The sequence below is a fragment of the Callorhinchus milii genome, unplaced genomic scaffold, assembly GCF_018977255.1.
Source record: "Callorhinchus milii isolate IMCB2004 unplaced genomic scaffold, IMCB_Cmil_1.0 Scaffold27, whole genome shotgun sequence".
Lineage (NCBI taxonomy): Eukaryota > Metazoa > Chordata > Chondrichthyes > Chimaeriformes > Callorhinchidae > Callorhinchus > Callorhinchus milii.
In genome coordinates, this window is record NW_024704768.1 from 3,859,785 (window position 1) to 3,879,784 (window position 20,000).

The 20,000-nt window shown below is 53.2% G+C and overlaps 1 protein-coding gene across 2 annotated transcripts in view; it reads left to right on the forward strand.

Moving 5' to 3' along the window:
* The window catches only part of asic1b (acid-sensing (proton-gated) ion channel 1b), a 32,020-nt gene that overhangs the window by 1,618 nt on the left and 10,402 nt on the right, over positions 1 to 20,000 (forward strand). For both annotated transcript variants that reach the window (XM_042344276.1, XM_042344277.1), the window contains exon 2: positions 1 to 402. This exon is cut by the window's left edge and continues 168 nt beyond it. In XM_042344276.1, coding sequence (XP_042200210.1) covers positions 1 to 402 — 402 coding nt within the window. The remainder of the gene's footprint in view (positions 403 to 20,000) is intronic.

The window sequence follows — 20,000 nt, forward strand, 5'->3', positions numbered from 1 at the left end:
TCCTTGTCGTTCCTGGTGCACACCTGCACTCAGAGGATCCAGTACTACTTCCAATACCCTCACGTCACCAAACTGGACGAGATCAGCGCCACCAACATGACCTTCCCAGCCATCACCATCTGCAACCTCAACGAGTTCAGGTTCAGTAAGATCACCAAGAATGACCTCTACCACGCTGGGGAGCTCCTGACCCTCCTCAACAACAGGTACGAGATCCCAGACCCCCACCTGGCCGAGCGACACATCCTCGAAGCCCTGGTGGAAAAGGCCAACTTCAGGAACTTCAAACCCAAACCTTTCAACATGAGGGAGTTCTACGCCAGAGCCGGCCACGACATGAAGGACATGCTCCTCCACTGCATCTTCAGGGGAGAGTTCTGCACCGCGCAAGACTTCAAGATCGTGAGTGCCGTTTGCCTTTGGCTTTCCATTCCGTTGGGGGTGGGCGGTGGGTGATTTGGTGGGAAGTAGCTTCTGTGTTGGCGTGTCTTGTTTTTGAGGGCATAAGATGAAAGTGTTGGCCATTGGGTTGATTGGAAACCAATGTGTGTGTGTGTGTTGAGTGTGTGTTGTGGGTGTAATTGGGGCAAAGGGGTCCTTTGGTGTCTTGAATGCACAATTTCTAGTTGGGGTTCCCTCACGAGGGTTGTGCAAATGGCGGGGACGTGCCTGTTGCTGCTTTGACTTGGGTTTTGTTCTGCCGTAGAGTCTGAGCAGGAAAGTTAAGGAAGGGTTTCTGACGGTGGGGTGTGGGTGGCGGGAGGGGTGTGGGTGGGTGTGTGGGTGTGTGTGTGGTGGGGGGTGGAATGTATTACCTATATCTACAAAGTAGTTTAAACCTGTGTCTGTGTAAGTTTCCAGTCTGGAGTGACGGGGCTTAAACCTGGAGATTGTAGATTTATTTTGCTCTCCAGACGTATGTTTTGATTCCGTGATTTGGTGTAACCCTAAGCCCTCCCCCCCCCCCCCCCCCCCACCCCTCGCGTTATAGCGGGAATTCAAAATGGCCGCCGGGACCAATTCTGGGTCGCCAATGACATCACTTTGAGATGACTTCCTGTGGGCACAGGAAGTAGGTTGTATGCCACATTGACTGTTATAAACAGGAGTGCACAAAGCGTAGAATCAAAGCGTATTACAGCACAGAACACCCCCTTTTCCCCTTACACCCCCCCTTCTCCCCCCCACCACTTGCCCCCACGCACCGCCCACCCCCCCACCCCCCCACCGCCCCCCCCCCCATAACCTCTGTGCATTGTCTAACAGTTATGTTCCATTGGCAAGAACTTGGGGCGAAGTTTGGGAATGGAGGGGTGACCTAAAGTGACTCTTCTTCTTCTTCGGGGCAGAGATTGTTGCGGAAGTTGGGGTTGGGGGGTTGGGGGGGGGGGGGCGTCTGCGGGAAAGGAGTGGGGGTGGGGTCGGGGGGTGGGAGAGACGCGGAGGAATCTGGCGACGATGAAGGTGATGATAATGGTGGAACCGAGAGAGAAAGGACTTGCGACCTCGACGGCGCAAACCGCTTTGAAGACCTTCGTCAGCGAAGGCCGATCGCTCCCTCGCGCGGAGCTCTCGCTGTGAGGAGAAACCCTGTGAGGCTGCGCTCACCTCACATTCGCTCTCTCTCTCTCTCTCGCTCTCTCTCTCGCTCTCTCTCGCTCTCGCTCTCTCGCTCTCTCTCGCGCTGCGTGGCTCGGAGCTCAGCTCGCGATGGCCGGAAGCCGACTGTGCAGTCCCATTAGACAGCAATCTCCCTCCGCTGTCTGTCTCTCTCTCTCTCTCTCTCTCTCTGTCGGAACTCCAGCCCACACCCCCTTCGCCCCGCACCTTCTCTCCCCTCCACCCGCTTCGCCCCCCCCCCCCATCCCCACTCCCTCCCTCCCTTCCTTCCTCCAAGGCACGTCTCAAAACCCTCCTCTTCAACTGCACCCCCCCAACACCCCTTTCCCCGCCCCCCCCTTTGCCCATCTTCAGATCGGGACTGAAGACCTTCCTCTTCGACCGTCCTACAGTCACCCCCCCCCCCCCCACTCTCTCTCTCTCTCTCTCTCTCTCTCTCCGGCTCCGCAACTGTTCAGCGTTTCGAGTCCCCCCCCCCCACCCCCCCAAGCGCAGCCCAGCACAGTTGGCAGGAGCTCTCTCGCTGTTCTCACTGTGGTTTCGTGTGTCAGCCTGTGCTCGGTCAGAAGCCCTCTCCGTCTCCCTCCCTTGAGCGAGAGGGTTGTGGGTTCAAGCCCCATAACGTCGGGGTCTTTGAGCTCACAGTCTCGGCTGATGCTCACGTTGAAGGTGACTGGGGAGACGCTGTTTCCACTGGTAGGGGAGTCGGTCACTAGTTCCAAAACGAGTCAGTTTGGGAGGAAAGGAAAGGGTGGATTGAAAGGCTCTCGAGGGAGTCAAAGCAGACGCAGTGACCCGAATGGCCTCCTTCTGTGCCGTGAATGTCTGCGGTTCGAGAGACGGAGATATCCGATGACCACGAGCACAAAGGGAGACCTTAGGTGAAATGTTTAGACACCCAGAACTGTCAACGCCCTGTCGAGTAAGGTGATAGAGGCAGAGTCTGTTGTGCGTTTGGATAGGGGGGGGTGTGGTGTGGGGGAGGGGGGATGTGGGCAGGTAGATAGGTAGATGAAGGGTATTTTTTTCCACGGGCAGAGGAGTCATTGCGATCTGGACCGCACGGCCTGAAAGGGAGGTGGGAACGGATTCATTACTGTCTTTCAAAAGGGAATCGGAAAGGGACTTGAAGAGGACAAACTTGCGAGGATATGGGGAAAAGGGCGGGCGGGGCGGGGGGGGGGGAGGGGAGGGCGGGGCAGCGGGACTAGTTGGTGCCTCTTCCAAAGAGCACGATGGGCCGAATGGCCTCCTTCTGCGCTGTCATATTCTACGATTCTATGAAGGATAGAGGGGCTGAATGGACAACTTGTTCTGAGAGTCAGTGAAGCTTCTCCATAGGCCGAATGGCCTCCTCACGCGCTGTAAATCGCCGAGTATGATCCCTGGTGAAGGAAATGTTACACCCCATTGATGGGCAGAGGTGTCTATGTGAAGATGCTCGAGGCGGTGGCGGTGGGGGTGGGGGGGGGGGAGGAATGGACAGTTTTGTTGAGTGGAATGGTGCGGGAGGGGTGTGGTGGGCGCGCGGGGTGGGGGGGGGGGGGCACAAAGCTTAGGGAAAGCCTTGAGTCAACGGTCCCACTGGAGTCAAACGACGGCAGAGTCTTTAATGAGCACAAAGGGAACAAGAGGCATCAGTTAATATCAGACGGGGACACCCGGGTCTTATCGAGGCAAATAAAAAAAAAAAAATCCATTACCTTGAAAACCAAAGCCAAAGCTCATTATTTTTTCACTGAGCGGTTTTGAAACTATCAGCGAAAGTTCGCGTTGCTGCGAATTTAATTGATTTCACACCGAAAAAAAAAAAAAAAAACACCGGTCGTCAACGAGACATCCGCCGGAGCGAACCTGACACGTTCCCGGGGATTTATAGCTCCGGAACAGCTCGGGTGGAAGCCAAGTGGGGCCGTGCGTCCTCACACCAGCGAGCCTCGCGGTTGAGACGGCGCCTTTCACGCGGGCAGGACCTCTGCCGGGGTTCGACCGTAAAGCGTAGTGACTGTGTGTTTTCGGGCCGAGGTCGAGTTTCGGGAGCGATCGATAAGTTTAAGATCGTTACTGTCCGCTGTAGGTTCCTGATGAGACGGAGTATAATTTAGTGACCTGCGTACAGCAGCCGCTGAAGGCACAGACACCCCCCCCCACCGGCGCTTTTTTTTTTTTTTGCTGAGCTTCACCCTTTTCATGAATCACCATTTTCTTGCGTGTTTGTCTGTGTGGGGGGTGGGGGGGGGGGTTTGGGGGGAGGGATGGTGAGGGAGGGGAGAGGGGAGGAGAGACTGGGGGAGAACGAGGGGTGGGGGGAGGGGGAGAGAATTTTGGGGCGGGGGTGGGGGGAGGAACAGACGTCAGTATCCTGCATTTCGCCTACAAAACGCACAGTCACTCCACTCTGCACTCAGTCCTGCGAAGCGCTTTGAGACGTCTCGATGACGTGATGAGGCACTGCGTCAAACACAAGTATTATTATTATCGAGAACTTGGAAAAGCTCGGGGTTGGGGGGGGTTTGTGCGGGGAGGGTGGGGGGGGAGGGGGGGTTGTGGTTGGGGGTGAATGAGAGAATCGCCTAAAACACCCAACAAATCAACATCCCCCCCCCCACCCCCACCCCGTTGATGGGGTGATGTCAATTACACGTCCCCACAAACAGTCGGGAGTTGGGAAACCGAATGGAACCACAGCTTCCAAATCAGGGCCGGGGTGGGGGGGGGGGGGGGGGGGGGGGGGGTCTCTGCCGAGACCCGCCTCGTCTCGAGTGTCGTAAGACAAAGCACGTGGCGGGATTTCGGGGGAAAGTCGTGGTGCGATCGCCCCAACACTCCTCCTCCAAACGCACTGGGTCGCTCGCTCATTTCCGGAGCTGTCTGTGGGTCGTCTCTGGCGGCAAAATTGTCAGCCTCCGTTGGCCTTGATTTCACTCCTAATTAGCCGAGCTCCAAATGTACGCTGATGCCCCCTCCTTGTTCTGGATTAATAATTAAAATAATAATAATAATCCTTGCGTTTGGTAACAGCCGCCCTATCGGGGCTTTGAGACGTCTCGAAGCGCTTCACAGGCGACACTGCGAAGCGTAGTGACTGCGTCTTTTTGTGGGCGATCTCCCCCCCACCACCACCACCACCACCACCAGAGGATGTAGTGTTTCTACCCCCAACTATTAACGATGTTGACAACAGTGGGGGGGAAAAAAAAAAAGATACCGTCTGCGGCTTCCTCTTGGACGACTGCTCACGGTACGCAGTTTGCAAAGCGTCTGCTTCCAGTTCCATGTGTTGGACCTTGAATTCTTGGTTTATTCCCCGACCTGTGGATGTTCAGAGGAGAGAGAGAGAGAGCGAAGGATTCGTGTAACTCAGCTCGAATGTTCCGCGCTCGTCTGCCTGACAGATGGCTCTCAACGCGGGAATTAATTTGGGATCCGTGACATCTAAAGAAAGTAAATACGCGAAAACTAATTATCACCGAGAGGCTATTTATAGAGCGGTCATCAGCCCCTCTCGGGGCACCCGGGGCTGGATTTTCTTTGTGCTTATCCAGGTAAACGGGGTCACAATGGATGGGAGAGGGCAAAGGCTCAGAGGAGACCTCGCTGTGGAATCCCTGTAGCTCAGGGGTTAGAGCCCTCGCCTCGCGAGCGAGGGTTTGATTCCCGGGCGGGTCAGGACAGGGCAAAATGTTGGGCAAGTTTCCTTACTCCCCCCCACCCCCTTCCCCACACCGCCCCCCCACACACGCGCACACCTCTGTTTACCCAACAGTCAGTAGGAACCCGCTTGTTAGTTGATTGGCAGTGGGTGGGAGGGGGGGGGTTAATAATCCCTTTGCCCACAAAACACGGTCACTACACTTTACAGGCCATTCTGTCAAGCGCTTTGAGACGTCTCGAAGACGTGACAAGGCGCCGTATCAAATGCAAGGGGGAGGTGTACGAAAAGCGCTTCACGGGCTGTAGCGTAAAGTGCGGTGACTGTGTATTTTGTGGGCTCACCAGCACTTCAGCAGGCGGTACGATCCCCGGGGTCGGCAGAAGGTGTGGGAGATAAGGAGGTGATGGGCGTGTGGAGGGATTTGTAGGTGAGAGCGAGGATCTTGCAATCGATCCGATGGGAGCCAGCGGAGCCTGGCGGGGGGCTGGGGCGATGGGAACGGCATAGAGGGGCACCGAGAGAGAGGGAGTGGGGGGGGGGGGGTAGAGAGAGAGGCCTGGGGGCACACTGTGTGTGTGTGTGTGTCTCTCTCTCTCTCTCTCTCTCTCTCAGCAGTGTATTGGGAAGCTAACACGAGACCGGCTGCATAAATATTGTCTCTCAGTGCGTTGTCTCTCTTTCCTCTGAAGATACATTTCTTCAGAAGCTCTGATGGGAATTTGTTTCGCTCTCTCTCGCTCTCTCTCTCTCGCTCTCGCTCTCTCTCTCGCTCTCTCTCGCTCTCAGATTTCCCCCTGTAATCGCAGGTCACCCCTTTGAAATGTGAAATAAATGTTCTGACACATTGTCAGGGTTTAACCTGCCGTAGCTGATCCTCGTTTCTGTAGCAACCGCTCCGTTACTTGGCATCACCAGTTTGCGGAATTGTTATTTCGTTTGTTTCCGTCCTACTTTCTCCCCCGTTCCCCCCCCCCCCGACCCCCCGTCCCCGCACATCTCTCTCCCATCTCCCCCTCCCCACCCCATGGTCATCAGGCTCTCAGTCTGCTATCACGCATCGCACCAGGTGTCGGTTGAGCAGACGGGACAACTGACACTGGTGTGGGTGTGAGGTTTGGTGTGTGCGGTGCGGTGTGTGTGTATAGGTGCGTGGGAGCGCGTGTGTGGTGTGTGTGGGGGTGTGTGTATAGATGTGGGGGGTGTGTATGGGGGGAGTTGTGTATAGATGTGGGGGGGGCTGTGGTGTGTGTATGGGGGTGTGTGTATAGATGTGGGGGGGTGTATGGGGGTGTTGTGTATAGATGGGGGGGGGGTGTGGTGTGTGTATGGGGGGTATGTATAGATGTGCGGGGGGTGTATGGGGGTGTGTGTGGTGCGTATGGGGATGAGTGTATAGGTGTGTGTGGTGTTTGCATAGATGTGTGGCGCGTGTGTGTGTTTAGGTGTGTGTGGCGTGTGTGTGTGTATAGGTGTGTGTGGCGTGTGTGTGTGTATAGGTGTGTGGGGCGTGTGTGTGTGTATAGGTGTGCGTGGTGTGTATGGGGGTGGGGGTGTGTGTGTGTACATATCCCATATCCCAAATAAATGTCTACAGATTCCACTAAAACCCATTAGTAAAGCACATTCCTCTCCCGCCGTCTAAACTGTATTCCTTTTGAACGGAATCCTATTAACCGGGTGTTTGAGAGTGATTCCCTCTCGTCGATCGGCTCCGGTAAATAAACAGCGCAGAGTGGAGACGGGGGATGAACAATCAGAGTGTTACATGAGCCCCAAAATGGACATTTTCATCAAACTAACCCCGCGTCAATGGAGCCGTTTTTCCAACAGAGCCGGTGTCTTGCCGTCCGCCTGACCGTTTTGGGGGGGGAAATGGGAGTTAAGGACACGAGGTTAAACATGACGTGGTCAAAACCGCTCTCCCATCGAGAGCCACCGACCGCAGACCTCCCCCGGACGCTGAGCCAGGAAATATTTCTAATCGGAATAATCATCATGATAATTAATAATGACGATGAATCCTCGACTTCCGGGTCGTGAGGACGTCTTAAAGCGCTCTGAGCCGCCGTCTGGCGTGGAGGGCACGACGTAAATCCAAGTTGCTGTCGTCGGTGGTGGCCTCGAAGCTTTTATAGGGACAGTCCACTCTCCCGTGGATTCCGTGAAGCGCTTTGAGATGCCTCGAGGCCGTCATCGGGCACCGTCTCCAACTCTTTGCACCCGCTACGCTGTAATCACGACTGTATATTTTGCAGCCGATTTAATAATTCAATTTGATTTAATTTGCAGTGCTCTCTCTCTCTCCCACACCCCCCCCCCCACCCACCCCCTGCACTGGAACATCAGCCTAAACCATGAGATAAGAGGGTTCGTGACATCAGGTCTTGAACCGAGAACAATGTTCAGCGCGAGAGAGAGAGAGAGGGAGAGCGCGGAGGTGAGAGAGAGAGAGAGTGGGTGGGGGAAGGAGACGGCAAGACCGAATCTTCACGGCTGGTTTAACTTCAGGAGCTACAGCGAGAAGATAGCAGAAAATTAATCCAAGCATTTCAGCAAGAGACTATCTCGGCTCATAAATAACGTAACATTATTTAATGCTGAATTTCCATGGAACAAGGTTCTTAAATTGAAATGTTTGCTCAAAGCGAGACTCCTTTTTGAAGTCACTTCTCATCTGCTAAAACGCACCTCTTTTTTCTCTCTCTCTCTCTCTGTCTCTCTCTCTCTCTCTCCACTTTTCCTGAATTGCCCAAACCCAACTCGGGCTGAAATGTTTCGCTTAAATCAGGATTAAAAGTCCACTGTTTGTAAGGTTTTTTTTGATAGCGTGACGACCGAGAGAGAGAGAGAGCGAGAGATTAAGAGAGAGAGAGAGAGAGAGAGAAGAGAGAGTGGTTTAAGAGTCAGAAGGCTTTATGGATTTAGTTCGCACTAAATGCTTTGCGAACCTGCGATTTAAATGGTTTGAAGGTAAAAGTTTTAAGGCTTTTTCGAAGCTTCGAAAGGACGCGTCAGTGGGTACAAGTCGTCACTTAACAGCAGAGGCAGATTCAGGGATGTGGGGCCCAATATTAGATCGCGTTTGGAGTTCCTTCGAATAATAACAATATTAGTAATAATAATAATCCTTGCCATTTGATACAGGGCCTTATCATGTCTTCTGGGCGTCTCAAAGTGCTTTAAGCCCTCATGTCCGTACTGAGCCTGTGGAAAAGCCCTATTTATCTGTATTTTCTGCCTTAACCTCCAGCCTTGCAGGCGAGACGTTATAATAATAATAATAATAATCCTCGCATTTGATATAGCGCTTTTCACGTCGGGAGAGGACGTCCCAAAGCGCTTCACAGAACACACTGTAAAGTGAATTGACTGTATATTTGTGGGCGAACGCGGCAGCCAATTGCGCACAGTAATGTCCCACAAAGTGTCGTAGATTGAAAATGACCAATTTATTATTGTTTTTGGTTTTGGAGGGATTATTATTAGGCTCTGTGTGGAGTAAGGAAACTTGCCCGAGGTTTCGCCCTCTGCCTGGAATTGAACTCAGGTCTCTCACTTGCAAAGCGAGTGCTCTAACCACTGAGTTCCAGGACTCCACGTTAAACTTCACTCCGTGTCTGTGCCCTGATCAGGTGGATGTTAAAGATCCTCCCGCGCTATTTGGAAAGAGAAGGGAGTTTGTCTGTCTCTCTCCCTCCCTCTCTCTCTCTCTCTCTCTCCCGGTGTCCTGGCTAACATCAGTCACTGGCTCCGTTTCCGTTCGCAGGACATTTCGCCGTCACAGTCACTACACGCGTTTAAAAAAGCAGCTCGACGCTGCGATGGGGTGGGAAATGGTAGGGCGGGGGTCTGGAAGGTGGGGGGGGGGTGGGGAATAGGTGAGGATCGGAAAGGGCAAAGGGTCATCTTCCTCCGAACCCATCTGGTCATCTCACGAAGTCTCGTAGCAAATGTCACCGATTAATTATTAAGGTGCGTCAGTCAGAATAGGGCCATTTTAAAAACCCACTGAAATATGTTGGCGGAGGGTGAGAAAGTGTGTGTGTGAGAGAGAGAGAGAGAGAGAGCGAGCCCTTGGCATCAGCCAGTTGTGAACTCACGGAGCGGAAAACTGCTCCATTGCTTCTCGCTGACACCGCTCACTGCGATAAGCACCGAAATTCACGCAGGAAAATTAATATGATAATTCGCAGCCAAAAGCAGCTCAACAGATGGGCTGTCAGGGAGCGGCCGGGGGGCCGGGGGGGGGGGGGGGGGGGGGGAGAGAGGGAGGAAAAGGTGAGTATTGGGTTGGAATGTGTGGCAGTGTTTATCAGAACAGCCGGTGACAAAGGCAATTCTCATCAGTCACCATCAGAACAGACGCATTTGGATTGGAATCGGCACAAGGGCTACGAATAGGAGTATTCATCGAACGCGCCCCCCCCCCCTCCCCGCTCCCCCCCCAGCAAGGCATTAATCTCCGTGAAAAGTTCATTGAAGCAACTGTCAGATCAGCCGGAGGAACCCTCGTGTCCGGGCGCTGTTGTTTATTTGAGCCTCTGTTTTATTTTTGTTGGGTTTTATATATTCCGCACTTTTGACGGTGATGGTAATCCTCGCATTCGACACAGCGCCCCATCACCCGTTCGAGACGCCTCAAAGCGCTTCGCGGGATACGCTGTGAAGTGTAGTGACTGCGTATTTTGAGGGCGAAATTATAATTATTATTAATACATTTTTTTGAAGGGTTTATTACCCCCTGGAAAGCAAACCGCCAATCGAGTGACAAGCGGGTTCCTAATTACTACTGGTAAACAGAGGCGTGTGCGGTGGTGGTGGGGGGGGGGGGGGCGGTGGCGGTAAGGAAACTTGCCCAAAGTTTCGCCCTGTCCTGACCCGCCTGGGAATCGAACCCGGGTCGTCTCGCTTGCGAGGCGAGGGGTCTAACCCCTGAGCCACAGGACTCCACGATGAGCCGAGTGGTCGGGTGTGAGAGCTGTAGCTCTCTAAGATTTTCTATATTCGGGGAGGGGGGGGGAGAGGGGGTGGGGGGGGGGAGTGTGCTCCAGCCCTGAGCCATACACAGATTGCTCTGTGGTCTGTCAGGACACCAGGGACACAGGTTGGAGAGAAGACAATAAGACGTTCCCCCCCACAGAACGTATCTGCCAATAAATGGTTTCCAAATCTGTGTCAAACATAACCAGTTATTGACCTGAGCAAAATGGAATGAAATGAGCATGAAATTGGAAAGAAAAGTATGGATTTTTTTTTATTTTTCGGGCGGCGGGTTGGATTGGATGGAGAGAGAGAGAGGGGGGCGGTGGGGGGGAAGGTGTGGGGGGGAGTGAGGTAGGTGTGTGTGTGTTGTGTGTGTGTGGGGGGAGAGATTAAGACGGCAAAGCCAGACCTAGTGGAAATGTGCTTCAGATGAGGACATAGTTAGCCGGAGGGGAAATCAATGGTGTTTTGTCCTTTCGCTGTCTGGTGGGGGACTGAGCAGATGATTTTCTCCGGTTTGCTCCCGTGGTTGATGGAGGCAATGAATTTTCACACCTGGGGGAGGATTTTGGAGATAATTTAGATTTCTGTGCATTTTCCACGTGGACATCCGTCCACCGCGACTTGTGAGCTCCACACAGACAGATAATAATAATAATAATACTAAGAATAATAATTATAATAATAATAATCCTCACGTTTGATGGAGCGCCTGATCACACCTTCGAGCTGCCGCAAAGCCCCTCGGGATACACCGTGAAGCGAATTATCTGTCTATTTTGTGGGCGAAATGTTTTATTATTAATAATAAATTAGAGACTGTATTTCAATGTGTTCAAATTCCTGGAAACGCAACTGAAATCTCATTCGGAAGCCTTTTTTTCATCCCTCCGCCCCCCCCCCTCTCTCTCTCTCCTTTCTCTTTGCCTTTCTCTCTTTGGCTCTCTCTCCTCCCCCCCCCCCCCCCCACCCCCTCTCTCTCTCTCTCTCTCTCTCTTTGTATCTGTCGCTCTTCCGTCTCAATTTCTCTCTCTTTCCTCTTTATTCTCGCTCTTTCTCTCTCCCTTCTTTCGCTCTCTCTCTGCCTCCCTCACTCCCTCCCCCTCTCAACCCCCCCGCCCCACCCCCCTCTCACTCCCTCTCTCTCTCTCTCTCTCTCTCTCTCTCTCCGTCTCCTTCGTTTGAAGACAACCTCCGCCAACGTATCTTTGAGCTCAGAAGAAAAGTTAAACCCTCTCAAGGGAGAGCAGAACAAGTACACGGGTTCCGTATTGTTTCGAGCACTTAGTGTGGGAGTGACGTGTGTTCAGTTACTCGAGCACCACAGGCGAACGCAGAGAAAGCCTCGATTCTCCCAGTTTGACAGCGGGAGGTCAATCGTTATTAGCTATGTGTGAGCCGCTGTCTCTCACTGCATCGTTCGTCTCTGTTTACCTACACCTTCAGGGCTGCCGTTTCCCCCCCTCTCCCCCCCCACCACCTCCCATGGCTCGGGGGTTAGACCCCACGCCTCGCAGGCCAGAGGACCCGGGTTTGATTCCCGGGCGGGTCAGGGCGAAACGTTGGGTACTCTCCACTCCCCACCACCACACACACACACACACACACTCCTCTGTTTACCAGCTATTAGGTACCCGGTTGTTGGATCACTTTTCCGGGGGTAATAATCCTTTCAAAAAATAATAATAATAATAATAATTAGGTCACTCGACCCACGACTGTTTGTGTGGACGTCTCTGGGCGCAATCGGCTGCCGCGTTTCGTCCCGACAAACGGCGGTGGATTAAGTGACCGGATTATTATTAATATTATTAGTGTAATACGTTAAACCTCCCCCTTCCCCCCCACCCCACCCCACCACTCCCCCTCAAAACCACCCCCTCCCACCCCCCCCCCCCCACAGATGAAATAAACCACGGATATCTGTGGGCACGTCGCTGTGCGCAGAATGTCTTCCGTGTTTCGCCCGGAAAAAAAAACCACGCGCGACAGTACAACCGCGTGAATCCCAGCGCGACGGTGATTTTTATTAATGATACCAATTAGTAATAATACTAATTAAAAAAAATATGGACGTTGGCTTTCTCTCGGGGTTGTTTTCCGTCTTCAAAGCGAGCGGCCGGCAATCGCTGTTCTGACGGTCGGAGAGGCCTTCAAAGGGTTCTGTCAAGTCCCCGTCACGGACCTCAGGCGTCGTTTCACATTCGACTGGAAGTCATCAAATATCTCTTTCGTCGCCTCGAGTCCGACACAAAATTGTATTAAAATTCCATTTGATTTTTTTTTCCCCCACTCAACGCGACTGGGAACATCGAAGCCACTTTCATACCTTTGCTTGACGCTGAAATAACTTGGGTCTTCGTTCCAAAGGTTTCTCTCTTTTCTCTCTGTCTCTCCCTCCCCCCACACCCCTCTCTCTCTCTATATATATATATTTATTAACCCCCCCTGTTTCTCTCTCTTTCCCCCCCATATCTCTCTCTCTCCCTCTCTCTCTCTCTCTCTCTCTCTGATCATGGAAAAAAGAATCAAGTCCTCGAGACGCCTCAAAGCGCTTCACGGGATACACTTTAAAGCGAATTGACCGTGTATTATTTTGAATTAAAAAGAATTGGGGAGGGATTATTTCCCCCGGAAAAGCGAGCTGCCACTCGACTAACCACCGGGTTCCTACTGACTGCTGGTAAACACAGGCGTGTGCGCGTGCGTGTGTGTGTGTGTGTGTGGGGAGTCAAGAACTTGTCTAAGATTTCGCCCTGACCTGACCCACCCGGGAATCGAACCCGGGTCCTCTCTGACTTGCGAGGCGAGAGGGCTCTAACCGCTGAGCTCCAGGGACTCCACCGAGATCAAGTGAAGCCGTCTCTGTTCTTAACAGTTACTCCACCTGCCATGTGATGAGAAGGAGGTTTACCGGATGCAAGGAATGGAATGATCATTGATTTCAACGGCGGTGGTGGGGGGGGGAGAGAAGGGAGTGGGGGAGAGGGGAGTGAGGGGGGAAATTGGGAGCCTTTTGCCTTGGCCGATCGGAAAAATCAACCACTTTCCTCTGATCCTGAGCGAGCTCCAATCTGTTGCTTTTCTCTTCCCGTTAACACACAGTCATCTGCTGTTGACTTGCCTTTGGCAGCCTGACGTGGTTCTGTCCTGGTGAGGAGCATCTGCTCAGGGAGGAAAATAGGCAGCAATTAGATGGAGCGTCCTTAAATAAGGACTTGGCAGGAGCTCTCTGTCTGTTTAGTCCAACGCTGACGCATGTTTAGATTTTGTACTGAATTAATTGGCAGTAATTCGGGGGCTGCTCTCGCTCTCACAACACACTGCGAGAGAAGCTCATTGACGGCGCTCGAGCTGTTGCTCTCTGCTGTCTGAGAATCCCGTCCACCAGGCTTCGGGGCTGTCCTGTAGCTCGGTGGTTAGAGCCTTCGCCTCGCAAGCGAGAGGACCTGGGTTCGATTCCCAGGCGGGCCAGGACAGGACAGGACAGGACGAAACATCGGGCAAGTTTCCTCACTCCAGTTAAACAGAGGTGTGTGTGTGTGTGTGTGTGTGCGGAGTAAGGAAACTTGCAAGCGGTTCGAACCGCTAAGATACAGGGAAACTCCACATCAACCCTTTGCGTCCATTAGAACGGCCGTCTAACTGGGTTCGAAAAGGTGCCTTTGAATTGCTTTCCCTTCAGCCCAGAGTTGCACAGAGAAGCTGTGGGAAAGACAAAAGGATAATGAAGAACACGCAGAGATTCAGGACAGTAATTCAGCTCTAATGATATCGGAGAGCCTTGAGAACAAATCCAAGACACTATGATTTGCTTTATTCCTCTCCAACCCGCTGCCAGACCCATGTAATTCTAATCTGTAGCATATTGTTTACAGAACAGTTTTAATGCTTCGTTCCCGAAGGCATTGCGATGCTGGAGAGAGAGCGAGAGAGAGACAGAAAGAAGAGCAAGAGAGAGAAGGGCGAGAGAGATAGAGCAGAAATACAGAGGGAGGAGAGAAAAAGAAAGAAAGAGAGAGGAAAGAGAGAGAGAATGACGGAGGTGGGGGTTGGGGGGGGGTGGGGGGGGAAATGGAGGTAATAATGATAGCCGAGCAGTTGAAGGCTGGTAAATAATTATTATTATTAGGAAAATAATAATCCTGACATTTTCTGTAGCGCCTTTCACATCAGGAGGACATCTCAACTCAACTCCATCACGACCCCCAGAACCCACTGGAGCGTCAGACCAGATTATATGAGGTCTGGGTCCTAATTTGGGGCTTGAAACCACAATCTTCTCTGTGTGTGTGTGGGGGTGGGTGGGGGGGGGGTGATGGGGGTTGGGGTGGGGTCGAGTGGGACAGGAATCCACACTCTCCTGCTCAGAAATACAGGTTTATAGGCCGGGTTTGGGCTATTGGTAAAAAAAAGAGGTTCTTTCGCTCTCTCTCTCTCTCTCACTCTCTCCCACTCACTCACTCACTCACTCACTCACTCACTCACTCACTCACTCACTCACTCACTCACTCACTCACTCACTCACTCACTCACTCACCCACCCACCCACCCACCCACTCACTCGCCCACGAAATACGCAGTCACTACACCTGACAGCGTATCCGGTGAAGCGCTTTGAGGCGTCTCGATGACCTGATCAGGCGCTGTGTCAATTGCCAGGATTATTATTACTTATTTATCTCTTCTTAATAAACCCTCAGCTACTCTCCGAAGAGCTTTTTGGGTCTGGCAGGATTGAGAGGTCGTGAGGTTGGAGTTTAGCCTCTGAGGGGGTGTTGGGGGGTGGGGGGGGACATAGCCAGACGATGATTGCTCCTGCGCTCCCACTGTGAGGGCAGAACCCACGTGTCCTGGAGGAGAGGTAATCAGAGCCACTCGTGTGCAATCAGTTGCTTTCATTTAAGTCAGTTCTGCTCCTCTCTGATGCTCAACCTCTCACCAGATCATCTCTGTCTCAGGAGCTGATGAAAGTAACTGATGGATGCAATTTGTCTTAGTTTTTCTCTTTCCCCCCCCCACCCCCCCCCCACCCCACACCACCCTCTCCCCGACGCACACACTCTTCCCCACACACAAGGATTAATAATAATATACTAATAATAATCCTGGCATTTGACGCAGCGCCTTATCCCGTCTTCGAGACGCCTCAAAGCGCTTCACAGGATACGCTATAAAGTGTAGTGACTGTGTATTTGGGGGTGAAACTCGACAGCCAATTGCGCGCAGCGACGTCCCCACAAACAGTGGTGGATTGAAGTGACCAAATTATTCTTATTATCATTATTCATCTGAAGGAATCATGTTTTGGTATATTTTTGGGGGGAATGTTACACAGACTTGAGAGCCCCAAAATCTCCGCCCACACCGCCCCCCCCCCCCACCCCCGCCCGCCCCACACCCCCTTATCTCCGGAAAAGTGATCCGACAACCCACTAACAACCGGGTTCCAAGTGACTGTTGGTAAACAGAGGCGCGCATGTGTGTGTGTGTGTGTGTGTGTGTGTGGGGGGGGGGGGGGGCGGTGGGGGGGAGTAAAGGAAACTTGCCCAATGTTTCGCCCTGACCCGACCCGCCCGGGAATCGAACCCGGGTCCTCTGGCTCGCTCTAATCGCTGAGCTATCTCAGCAATCAGCGACTGAGCGATTACAGGCAGAGCAGGAAATCAGTCCTTTAAAAAAAAATCTCCCCTCTCAAGTGCTCATGACAACGAAGAGAGTCTTATACAGACACTCACAAGGTCTCAGACAAAGAGAGGGAGAGAGAGAGGGAGAGAGAGACGGCGAATTATCTCAGCATCATTTATCTGGGAGCCTCGGTTCGTAAACTGCCAACGCTCTTAACACTCAGCCCACGTCCTCCCTGCTGCGCGCTCTCTCGCTCTCTCTCTCTTTCTCTCTAGCTCTCTCTCGCTCCCTCTCTCTCCCTCTCGCTCTCTCTCTCTCTCTCTCTCGCGCGCACGTTGTCCTGGCTGACAATTCCCCCCAAGTAAAACGAGTCGTTGACTCCCTCGACCGTGTTACGCGAACCCCTCTGGGCGCAAGTTGGCTGCCGCCTCCGCCCACAAACGCAACCCGCGCTCCGCGACCGCGCTTGACGGTAGACCCCGCGAGGCCCGTCCTGGGGATTAACTCACAGCGACGGCCGCCGCAAAACTAATGGTTAAAAAAAATAATAATAAATTGATCGCTCAATCCACGAGGAATTGGCTGTTGTGGGACTCGCGTAAGGAACAGCTCAGTGATGGGGGGGGGTTTCAGGAGGTTTGAGGTCGTGAGGGTCCTCTTCATCTCCTGGTCTTGTGTCTCCTCCTCCTCCTCCCTCTCCCCCCCTTCTCCCCCGCCCCCACCCCCAGGAAAACCCAACGCGAAGCAAAGCGTTTTGTAAAGCCATCAGTTAGAAGCACAGCGACAGGAGGAGGCCATTCAGCCCCCTCGAGCCTGTTCCGCCACAGGTTGGGTGTCGGAGGGAGACACCCGGCTCGGGATTACCTGCCTGACTCGGGGAAGCATTTAATTAACGCGTTCAACTTGGGGCAGGAGAGAATCTCGCGGGCGGTGGGTTAGAGCTGAGCAAAGACCCCGTGTATCCCAGTCACTCGAGAGGCAAAACGACTGCAGAGAAAGATACTGTTCATTTCTCCGCACCTGAATCGCTCCACTCCCTCCTCCCTCCTCCCTCCCCCCCCCTCAATCACTCCCCGTCCCTGTTCCAGTGGCTGGGGCCGAGCAACTCCAAATTTCCAATTACATTTTCAATTAAAAGCCGGGATGTCACCGGAGACAGTTCCCTCCGGGGTTTTTTTTTTTAACCCCCCAAAAAAACATCTATTTTCCACGCAGTTAAACAGCCGATCAGTCTTTGCCTCTCGAACGATCTGTGTTTCTTAATTCGGAAAATCGACTCATCACAATCATAGAATCATCGAATCTGGCAGCGCGGAAGGAGGCCATTCGGCCCATCGGAGACCTGTGCTGACCTGTGCCCCCACCACCCCGCGCGTGTGTGTGTGTGTGTGTGTCTTTGACGCCCAAATCAAACTCAAGGCCCCCGGGGGGGGGGGGTGGGTGGGGGGGGCGTGGGGGGGTGAAACAGAACGTGTTACGGTACCGATTCTAATTACGTGCCCAGCTCGAGCTTTCCTGTCAAGTCAAGTGTGCCCTGTAGGTATTGTGAGGGTTATCTCTGGATACTAACAAGAATGTTGTGCGGAGACTTTAATGAGGTGAGACAGTGGCCTTGTGGCTCTCTCTTCCTCGGGGCCCCTCTTAAAATGCGAAATCACTTGACATTGCTGCTTGCAAAACCGCGTCCCGAACGTGCTGCGCTCTCGCGGCCCAACTTTCCGCCGCCCGACTTACTAGGACCTCTAATGACTGTGTGCTATCGCGGGCGCAACGCGGCGGCCGGTCGCGACGTCCCCACAAACAGCCGTGGGATTGGAGTGACCGAGTTATTATTGATTTGGAAGGGATTATTACCCCCGGAAAAGCTGAGCGACTAACGGCCAGGTCGCGGCTGATAATACTGCCGGGTATTTTCAGAATATCCAGAGGAGAGAAGCGCAGTAAACACAGGCGGGCGGTTGAGTGTTTTTTTTTTTCGCTCCCGATTGCTTTACCCCAAATCGCCCCATCTGCTGTGCCATGTGTTACTCAACAGCCACCGGGGATGGAAGAAGCCAAGATGTTCTCGCTGCAGAAAAACACAGTCGGAGACTTGGCATAGAAAGAATTAACGGGAGTGTGGGGGGGGAGGGGGGAGAGAGAGAGAGAGAGAGGTGTTCCCCCAGGGATTGGGATTGGGGCGGGCGGTGGGGTGGGGGGTGGACCCACGACTTTCAATGTCCCCTCCACCATCAGTGGCTGTGCTTTCAGTCACTGCGCCCCCAAACTCTGTCACTCTCTTCCTTTGATCCCTCCACCTTGCCCCCTCCCTCCCTCCCCTCTCTCTCTCTCTCTCTCTTTCCTCTCTCCCCCGTACCCTCTCTCTCTCTCTCTCTCTCTTTCCTCTCTCCCCCGTACCCTCTCTCTCTCTCTCTCTCTCTCTCTTTCCTCTCTCCCCCGTACCCTCTCTCCTCTCTCTCTCTCTCTCTTTCCTCTCTCCCCCGTACCCTCTCTCTCTCTCTCTCTCTCTCCGATGAATCGACACAGCTGCCCTGATTTACTGTCGGGTCCTCATCACACACGACCGACCGATTGACTGATTTTAGTTGGGGGAGTTGTCCCCCGGCTCTGTCCCCCGCCTCGCTCCCCCCCCCCCCCCGCCTGAAGACCTGCTTCAGAGTTTTCTCGGGGGTTAGACCCCTCGCCTCTGTTTTTCAGTAGCAACCCGGTTGTTAGTCGATTGGCGGATCGCTTTCCGGGAGGGTGGGGGGCGGAGGGGGTAATAATCCCTGCGCTGTTTGCGGGGACGTCGCTCTGCGCAGTCGGCTATCCCGCGAAGCGCCTCGAGACGCCTCGAAGGCGTCGATAAGGCGCTGTGTATCGAGCGCGAGGATTATTGGCGTGGGCTGAGCGACCAAATTATTAGTAGAGCTAATAATAGACGAGAGTGATTTACTGATCGAGGAGCGGAGTGGTGGGGCGCGGGGGGGGGGACGCGGGGGGGGGGGGGGGGAACGAAAGCGTTGAGTGTAAACACTGGCGCGGACTGGTTGGGTCGAGTCAGTCTGTTTCCGTCCCTTTGCCATCGTTGGTCGATGCTGCGTCCAGCGCGAGGCTTATTGTTTGAGAGCGGTTTCCCGTGAGGAGCTTTGAGAGGCTTCGATAATGATAATATTAATAATAATAATTATTATATAATAATAATAAGGATTATAATAATAATCCTGGCGTTGGCCCGGAGCCTGATCACGTCGTCGAGACGTCTCGAAGCTCTTCACGGGATACACTGTGTAGTGAATTGCTGTAAAAAGCTGATTTCATTGCAATTCACAGCCACCCCCTACCCACCCCCCCCCCGTTTCTCTCTCTCTCTCTCTCTCTCCCTCTCTCACTCTCTCTCCCCCCCACCCCCACCCCACTCTCCCTCCCCGCCCCCACCCTATTAAAGCCACCGGGCGCTCAGTGGCTTCAAACCTGAGCTGCTGAGTGTTCTCAATCCCCTCTCAATCTCAATCCTTTGTCCACTTGATCTGTTCGCTGCAAATACGGTGACGTTTATTTCAAAGCCCTGTGTGTCGGGTTGGGGCGTGAGCAGAATTCTAAAGGCCACAGTCAAACGGTCAGCCATGTCGGTCTGACTTATTCATTGAATTCTCTCGGCTTCGTCTGGGCTGTGGGGAGTTGGGGTCGGGTGGGAGAGTTTGGTTGTGAGTGGTGGAGAATGGGGCACATTGGCTCCTCTGATCTCCTCCCTCCAGAACCCCCACCCTGTGATAATGATAATAATAATAATAACATAATAATAATAATGATGATGACAATGATGATGGCGTTTGACACAGAGCCCGATCACGTCGTCGAGACGTCTCAAAGCGCTTCACTGTGAAGTGTAGTGACTGCGTATTTTGTGGGCGAAACACGGCAGCCGATTGCGCCCGGCGACGTCCGCACAAACAGCCGTGGATTGAGTGACTGATTTTTTTGGGAGGGATTATTACCCCCAGGAAAGCGATCTGCCAATTGGACTTAACAACCGGGTTCCTACGTACTGTTGGATAAACAGAGGCGTGTGCGTGTGCGTGTGCGTGTGCGTGCGCGTGCGCGTGGAGTAAGGAAACCCGCCTAAGGTTTCGCC